Consider the following 9,644-nt stretch of genomic DNA (forward strand, 5'->3'; position numbering starts at 1 on the left):
CGGTCGCAGATGCGATTCCCGGGATACAATCTTATATAATTCACACTTTGTGCATTAATTATATAGGTTTCCAATTGCACACAAGCAAGTTTCCACAAGATGCGCAGCAGCGTCCTTTGCGTACTACTATACCATACTGACTTCGCGAACCCGACTACCAAGTGATGCCCCACTAGAAGAAAGAGGCCTACTTCTTGTAGTATACATCTATAGACTTAAACAACACTTAAACTTTTAAACCATAACTTAAAAACATCCAACATCCCAATCCTTCTCTTCTATGGATGCTGAAGAATACTAGAAAGCTCAAAAAAATTTTTTTGGTTTTGACTTGTCTTAGCAAAGCCCTCAGAAGGAGGAAGGAGATCAATAACAAATAAACAAAAAGATGCGGTCACTGAGCATTACCTGTGAAGTAGATGATCACATTGTATATCGTTCGAATGTTTGATATTATAATGATGTGTAAGCAATTGTACCTCGTTCCTTAACAAGGTCTGAAACCAGCTTCTTCTTACTCTACGCTGGGTGCCGACCGCTTCCATCCGGTCCTTTTTCAAATCTATGCGGGAGGCCTATGTCACCCTATGACTGAAATCATGATGAATCTTTACTTTTCTCTATTTTTTCTTCTTTAAACACTTTAAATATAGAGATAACAGCGTCTGTCCGATTCGAAAACAGTAGTGTAGGGTCGACGCCATTTTGTGGAATCGAGATAATTCACAGCGTAGTCAGTTAAAACTTTTATCTCGAATATAACCCATCAGTCCAATTAAGAGATAGGGCCGCGTGGGGTTGCCCTGTCTCAGAGATATAGACGACGTTCGACCGCAGTCACTCTTGGCGAGGGAAATGACACTTTAATTAGGGACCGCGGAAACTTCTCGGACATGTTAATTACTCGTTTCAATAAAGTTTGTTACAAACAGTTCCGTTTTAACTGGACATAACATTTTGTTTTACAAACATAAATATAAAGGTAGCTCACAAACGTGTACAGGTTTAGACAAAGTACCAAAATTATACTAACAATATTCCATCGAACCACTTAGGGTAAAAACGCTAGTAGATGGCCACTTAACGCAGTTCCATTCCATTTGTAGACATTCCTAGGTTGAATATAATTAAATTTACTTAATTAAAATGTTATGTAATAGTTTGAACTCCATTTTATTAGGAACTTATTAACAAATAACTTCAAGCGAAAGAAATTTAGCAGATTTTTTTAAGAAAGAAAAAAAAACGAAAACTAGTATATGGCCACAAAAAATTCAATAGATGGCCACTTCCTAGCTAGTAGTTGCCCACCTCGTTAATCTTTGTTTATTAACACATGTGTCACGTGTTATACCACTTAATGAGTAAGTAAGTATGAAAAAAAAGAAAGAAAGAAAGAAGTAAAGTTTATTTCTTTTATAAAAAGAATGAAAAATATGTAAGTAAGTACTTAATAAGTTTTTTGCAATTTTTCAATCATAGTTATAGTAAAGTATTTCTGGCACATTGTACAGGTCTCTCGTTTTACTGGTTTTCGTCGTCTCTTCTATGCTTGTAATTACATTACATTAATACCCTTTTCCTCTAATTTGCTTTTTACTTTATTAAACCATTCTCTTATATTAGCGGTTGTCACAGACGCTCTTGAAGACGTGAGATTTTGGGATGTCCTTGTTGTTACATCTTTATTTCTTTTCATGAAGAGTCTGAGAAAAGTTTTTCCTGGCTTATTTTCATAGTTTAAAAACTTGCATTCTCGCTTAATGTCCTTAAGGTACCGTTGAATGTTTGTTCTCCTGATTTGAAAAGAGCATATATTATTACATAGGTTGAATTGTTATTGGTGTGTAAAAGCTTTAAATATACGAATACATTGCTCATTAGATGTCAATTAATGTATAGTACACCCTATGTAAAAAACCAATGGTTTCGGAAATAATTAATAACGTAATGATAATATAGTAAGAGAAAGCGATATCAAAATTCGTATTACTACGTAATAAAATTAAAAATTGCCCGTGTGGACTTTGTATTGCCTGAAATTATATGCCTGCCGCAGTCTAATAGAAAAGATAAATTCATTTCTCATATATCAGAGTGGTCATAGAGATAGGATGATTAGAAATATGTGTAAAAGCGTTAAAACTTTTTGCAGACAAATAAGCTTCTCTTTAAAGATTTTATTTTCGTAGAAATTAGTAGTAGAAGATTTATTTTCGTATAACCAATTATCCTTTACAATGTACTTTACTAAGATTAATTTAGATAGCACGTTTCATTTAAGTTCTGAGTAGACCGTTGCTTAGATTGTAAGTTTCGGAAGGGCTGTTGTTGTCTTAGCCTAAATCCCTCGATCTTGTATATATAGAATCCCTTACTAGTATTTCTCACTTCTCTCTCGAAACGATGACTGGTATCTTCGAATTGGTATCTATATGCTGCCTGAAAATGTAAATTTTTGTCCATACCAAATACATATGAGTAAAGATATAAGTAAAGACCGCTGCCCGCTATTTATGCTTCCACTGTTTCCATATGTTGTCTAGAAGAAATTGACTCGTGTGATAAAACCGTCCATTGTAATTTTTTCTTTACTATTATTTAACTATGTACATTCTAGCATATGAAGTAAAGATTATTAAATTTAATATTTTAACGCTTGCAATCGAATAAGTCCAAAAGTCCTGGATTCGATACCCGATATAGTGCAAGCTCTGTTTAAATAACCATGCATCATCGCTACTCGTAATTGCTTCTCTGAAAATAATATGAACAAAACATTTCAGAATCATATTGAATAACAGCTTATAGACATCATGAAAAGAATCCCAGAAGAGCTCAATTTGACGGAAGCTAGAATCAGATTCTTCACCTTAGCCATAAGGTTTACAAACACATTTTGACCTTAGATAAGCCCTTTTTGTGATCACTTTAACATTCTTAAATACAGTAGTAGGATGATTCGTACACCATATTTAGTATCGTTTTAAATCATTTAGTCTAATTTGAATAATTTTTGTTTTAACTTCTTAAATTTATTACACGATTATCAAGATATATTAGATTAATTTGTATTGTAAAATCATAGACAATTGTCTACAAAAGAGAATTTTATGATGGCTAGAGGACCACGAACCATCTATTCTATGTGGCCTTCACACTGCCACTTCTAGTTGCCACTTCGGTTACTTTCGTTTATCTATCGATATCCTATTTTCTGTTTGGGACTAAAATATTTGACGTGCTATGTTTAATACTTCACATTCGCATACAAATAATTCCAAATGAATATCTTTTTACGATCCAACAAATTCAATGATTAATTATTGTTTGAAACAGTAACACGCGCGTGTGTGTACAGCAAACAATTTTCTGCGCCGGCAGACAATAATTGTCCTGTCTATCAACATGTGAATATTAAAAAACTTACTTTGCATATTGTTGAACACAATTCTATATTTCTCTTTGCGTTCAATTAAATTCGCGAATTGCACGAGCACTTAGTACATTGTGACGGTAAACTGGAGTTTAATGGACAATTAATTAATTGATTTTCGTCCATTTATTGTCCCTTTTTGTCTTTGAATATTCGCACATCTTTCTCTTAAATCTTTATTTCCCAAAATAGCCCGTGGGGACCCTAGAGGTCCATGACAGACTTGATGGGGATTTACGTTGGCATGACAAAAAATTGTAATCTTTCTAATTTGGACAATGAGGAACTGAAATATTGACTCATCAATGTTACCTACATATAGATAATATTCTAAGAAGTTCAGCCGGAGTTACTTGTAGAAACTTGCATATTTCATGTCAAATACAACGTGTCGAGTCTTGCAGCGCCGTCGCCGTTCACAATACGGGTACAGGCGTACAGTAGAAAATGATAAATCACTTTTTTGTTTGGTCAACTTTACTTTTTGACATCCACTTATAACACAAACAATTAATTAACTAATAAATTCCCACATTTTTTGGAGTTTTGGTAATATGGTAAAAATTTAGCCGCAAGGGTCCACCCATACTTGCTAAATTTTGGAAGTGATCTATGAAAAGTTTTAGATGAATTATAGCTGAATCTAGGCCTACGTCGAACAAACGGCAGATTCTTAACCTGATTTTGCTAGATCACAAAAAATCACTTAATAAATGACAAAGGTGACTTTCATATCCTCACAAAATATTCTTGCTTGTGTTCAGGCGCAGCAGACAAGGAAGCCGACGAGGAGGAAGGCAGCGCGGCTGCGGCGCCGGCAGACGAGACTGAAGAAGAGACCGAACCCAGCCAGAACATCCTACCCCTTTCGGCGCATCCACCGACCATGTACGTACATTTAACTTGTCATGCCTATCGTCTTATGCCGGGGATAATGTTATTACTTAGGTTACATTTAAAAATTGCACGGAATTCAGGTCATAAACTTCGTTTTAATCATTTATAATTAAAATTAAATAGTTTAAGTCACATAATTTTGTATAATTTGTTTTTTAATCCTGAATTTCATGATAAGCATCACCCGAAAGCTTAACAATTAAGACACGAATGATCACGGAAACTTCTTTTCAGTGAGGTGTCAGCCAGCCAACAGGATTTCTTTAAAATGTTGGACGAGAAAATCGAGAAGGTATTATTATTTAATAATTAGTTATATATTTTGCAATAAATTAATTTAGTAGTCAGTGTGTAGTAATGTAAATATTTTTGCTAGGGAAAGGACTACGATTCGTCTAGTGAAACAGAAGTACGCTTGGAGCAAGAACGACGTCGCATATTAATAGAGAAGTGGAGATCCGCGTCGCAGTCCACGCAATCTTCTCAAACGCAGCCCAGTCCTCCGACGCCGGCAAGAAGACGGATTGCGAGGCCAATGCCCCAACCGCCTGAACGCCAGAACAGCCCCGGTGCGGTAAGAAGGTGTTATAGACAGCAGCACGTCCCAGAAGGCATGTCTCCGCCCCCAAGAAGATCTCACAGCGCGCAATCTCAGCATCCACCTGAACCCCGACCGATCAACGGAGATAACTGGCATGACCCTTCTAAGTCACCGGTAAAAAGACCTCAAAGTGCGGGTGCCAACTGGAAAAGTAATCCCAAAGTTGCGCCTTATAGTCAAAAAACCAAAAAGACGGAAACAAACGAACACCAAAGAATTAACCAAAAAGAAGCAGAATGCGAAATAAGCCCGGAAACCTCACAAATTACGTACAATCCAACATTCCAAAGTCATAGCCCCGCACATTCTGCCAAAGGACAACAACCGTACATCGCCCAAATAATCAGTTACCCTAAATCTCAGCAAGTGACGCCGCCATCGCCGCCCAAGTTTATAGCGCCTCCGGAAGAATATCAAGACCCGCAAAATAACGTCATCGACAACAAATACAACAACGTGCAAAAGCCGCCGCCGGTGACGCAACCCAATCAGTCGCCTATCTATTACATCCACGGCAACACAACGGCCGGTTTCTCACAAGACCTGGCGCAGCAACGTCAGCAAACCGCCATACACTTGCAGCAGTACGTGGCGATGAAACAGGCCCAGCAGCAGATGTACTCGTATTTACAAAGAGGACCCCATACTATTTTTCCTAACGTGGACTATACACAGACACCGAGAATGTTTGAAGGTGAGGAATTCGCGGCCCAATACGGCCACCCGGCTCTCAGACCTCACAGCGCGCCCACGCCCGTCGGTGTCGTTAGACCAATGCCGGTAGCGCCGGGCTTCAAACCTCTACCGGATGGTACGCACATGGTTCAAATGCCAATGTGGACACACATGCCCCCAGTGGTGTCCACCATGAACCCATGGGTTCCAGGACAAGTGCCGCCTGAGATGCAGTACTATCCACAATCTCAATTCTACCCGCTGTACCGTCCGCATTCGGCGGGCTCGGCGGGAACTCTGACTAGGTACCACAAGAAAGAAGCGAGCGACGGTGACGTGAAGAATGTGTGCCAAAGTATAAATCTAGTGCGACATAAGCAGGTCGGACAGATAGTGTCGGTGCCGGGGCAAGAGCTTAGCGTGTGCAACAGCGCCAGCGACAGCCCCAGCCCGGCGTCCGTCAGCACGGACAGCGGCGTCTCGCCCGGGAACAGCGCGCCCAGCTCCAAGACCTCCGTGTTCAGCGGGCCCTCCGGCGACTGCGTCCCCAACCCGCCGGACAAGGGCAAGAAGGCTAAACCGTCGCCGTCACTGAGATCGCTGAAGAACTCGAAAAGTCTAGATTCTTAGTGAAAGTTTGTAATTATGTAGATTTTCTAAATGTACGTAGCGTCGACGCGACGACTGTGTAAAGTATAGTGACGTTAGATTCCGACTGCTTATTCGTTACGTGACTTTGGAGCGATTTCATTTCAATCGGTGTACTGTTGGTCTTGTCGATGTAGTTATTGTAACAGAAGATATCACTGCTGCCGCTGCGAACTATGCTGTGATCTTTCCTTTAACTATAGTACTTATTTATTTATTGCAACGATGACACTCAAGTCACTTCCAGAATTTAAAAGAATATATTATTTATTATTTCTCACAATTTCTACAGGAGAACAAAATGCATGTTTTCTGTATCATCGGATACGTTATGATTTGTAATTTGCGATGTATTAATAAACGTAAGTATTATTAAATTCAATTTAAATGTACGTACCTATGTTTAGATAAAGACATGTAAATGATACCTCTCGAGTGCGAAACGATGCATTTTAAAACATTAAATAATATTGGTAATGACAATTCATTTCTTTCATTTGACTAAATCAGTTCCCAATATGATTGCTTTACTTCTATTTATTTGCAAAGATAATACCATGTTCTCTAACTATTTTACTAAAATGTACATAAGTCTTATAAATATGTATACATGAATTTATATATATGACATATACGTAGAAAAATTTATTTATATGTTCATATATGACAACGCATTGCCCTAGTAATAATTCATTTTAAAATTCCATATCTAAGTTTATATCATAATATACTTGGGGCAAAAATATAATATATCATAACCTAATTACGCTTCAAAGATATCAAACGCAAAATTTGTTTAAGAAGTTTTAGTTTCTCACATTGAAACCAAAAATTAAATTCCAGACCTCTTATTCAATAACAAAAGCATTATAGACATGTCCACTGTTATGTTAATACAGTATTAGTTAGTTACAAATATGAAAGCTACACAATAGTACTAAAATAACAGACTTTTGAGTCCGTCTTAGTGCTGCTCATGTGACCATTAACTTAGTCTTTTATGAGACGATCCTTTTGAAGTTGTTTTATTAATGAGACGTACTATCGTATATTAAAAGACGGAGATCGCAAAATCGATCGAGCGAGAGGATTTTGTGATGCAAAACCTAAGATTTCACGGCTATTGCTATCAAATAATGTATATATAGGGTACAATCAAAAATCAAGTTTTAGAAATAACTTATTAATTATAGAGTATAAAAAAGCGTATCAAAAATTCAAATTAATACATAGTAAATTTATTACTATTTATTATCTGTCCCTTGAGACTGTACTGCCAAAAATTATTGTGCAGTCGCATTCTTATAGAAAAAATAAAAATATTAAAATGATCACTTTATACAGGATATATATATATATAAAGCATTTTGCTTTTAACGTAACAAAGAAAATAAAAAAGCCAACTTCCAATAATAATGAAATTCTCGTAAGAGTTTTACTAGATGCATTTACTTTGTTTCGCTGCGATATCTTAAGCACACTTCAGTTGCAATATCTAAGAAGCAATCATCTCCGGAGGCGGCCTCCCCTTCTGTGTGGGAGAGCCTTTAGATAACGCCAACGCGCCGAGCTTCCTACATAAAGCGGTAATGTACTGAATTCGTCCCTGTATTTATTTAGTTTTGCAAAGTTAATGAATCTTTAATAAAGTAACAAATTTCCTTTTAGAATTTTCCACTAGATTTATAAAGCTTTTCTTAAAGCTATTTTGGCCATTTCAATTTCTAGATTAACAGAAAATACCATGATATTTATTTTGACTATTTTATTTTGCCCCAAAACACTTTGCATTGTTAAGTCATTGGTCTGTCGCAATCTAACAGGCAAAATAAATAAATAAGAAGTATTTTATTTATTGCTTTACTGTCTTAATAACAAACAATGATTATTCACGATGATAAGTTTTCTATTTCGTACATTATAAGGATAGTAAGGCTTTAAAGTATTTGATAGTTTTGTAATTAATTTCATTCTATCAAGGATTTTTCGGTTTTGATTGACATTAAATGTTTGACAAATGTGTAAAAAGCGAAAGGTTTTTTTTACTATTTTGCTTCTAATATTTTCTTAAGAACTTTCCTCGGGACCTTTTCACGAGTTTACTAATGTTTCATTATTATTAATGTTAAATTCCAGTCGAGCAATGGTAGCCCAGTGGTAGAGGTCTAAGACATGCGATCGTAGGTCACGGGTTTGATTTCTGGGTTGCAATCTTATACTATTCACTCTTTGTGCATTAATTATATAGTGGCGATCCTGTCCTCTTCACAAAAACAAGTTTTCACAGGGTGGACCGCAGCATCTTCTGCGTATAATATTACACCGCGAATGCCAACCCCTCTATCAAGCGAGACGATTAATGATTAGCCTCCTAGAGATATCTTTTGAGGTGACCTATGCCTTGCAGAGGGCGTCTGTGGGCAAAGACAAGTGTTAGATATATTTCAATACTGTATATTACTACAGTTTTAAAATTAGCTTCATCTACTTTATATTTACAGCTGCAGATTTATTTTTTGTGTGCCAGTTTTTGTATCTGTCAAAGTCAGCTACTTTTCAATATACCATTTTACTAATAAAATTTCTCTAAATATAGACGGTGCATTATATGTATTTGCCAAAACGCTACGTTCATTCTATTTAAATCTTACATGTGAAACTTTTTATTCATTATGTCAAAACTTACTTTTAGCATATAGTAAATATTGGTTTGACAAATGCAATATAGAAAGCTCGGGTGATGTTAAATGCCACAACGCATCCCCAGTCGCGACGAATTTTGACTGCGAATTATTCAAACAACGCAGGTGCGTCTATGCCGGCACTTGCTTTTACTCGGAAACCATTTGCGCTTTGGTTACTTTAGTCTCAATGAATTATTTATAGTATAAGAATGCGGCAGATTGACAATGATCACTGGGTATTATGCAATATTTTATTTTAAAAAAATACTCTTTTATTTGCAAAAAATACGTTTTTTACATAACTTAATCTTCATCTATAGAGATAAGATCTATTTATTCATAACATATTGGTCCATTTAAAGTGATCATTTGGGAACGTAAACAAAAACACATGAAAAATCATCATCATCATTGCCGCCGAACGTCGCCCTCAGCAGGACCTGGACCTCCCCCATTAATTTCCAAATCCAGTTTGAAGAGACCTACATCCATCGTCTTCCAAGAAGTACCTCAATGACGTCATCTGTCCAACAAGTTGGTGGATGACCTATGCCACGCTAGCCTGTCTGTTGTCTACTTCAGAATCTTAAGGCCCCAGCGATCTTTTATTCTACGCGCTATATGGTCTAACCAATTGCCATTCCTTATGTGAAAACCTTAATATACCTTCGTCCAACTTACCGGACCTTCTCAAGAAAAATCT

The 9,644-nt window shown here is 36.7% G+C and overlaps 1 protein-coding gene across 1 annotated transcript in view; it reads left to right on the forward strand.

Moving 5' to 3' along the window:
- The window catches only part of tow (target of wingless), a 57,467-nt gene extending 50,822 nt beyond the window's left edge, over window positions 1–6,645 (forward strand). Inside the window, exons 2-4 of the mRNA XM_068772701.1 lie at window positions 4,201–4,324; window positions 4,568–4,625; window positions 4,710–6,645. Of these exons, the coding sequence (XP_068628802.1) occupies window positions 4,201–4,324; window positions 4,568–4,625; window positions 4,710–6,239 (1,712 nt within the window). The 3' untranslated portion in view covers window positions 6,240–6,645. The remainder of the gene's footprint in view (window positions 1–4,200; window positions 4,325–4,567; window positions 4,626–4,709) is intronic.
- The last annotated feature ends 2,999 nt before the right edge of the window (window positions 6,646–9,644 follow it).

This window comes from Battus philenor, unplaced genomic scaffold (assembly GCF_028537555.1).
Source record: "Battus philenor isolate CCGP_79_NKW_IND1 unplaced genomic scaffold, ilBatPhil1.0.hap1 SCAF_5, whole genome shotgun sequence".
Lineage (NCBI taxonomy): Eukaryota > Metazoa > Arthropoda > Insecta > Lepidoptera > Papilionidae > Battus > Battus philenor.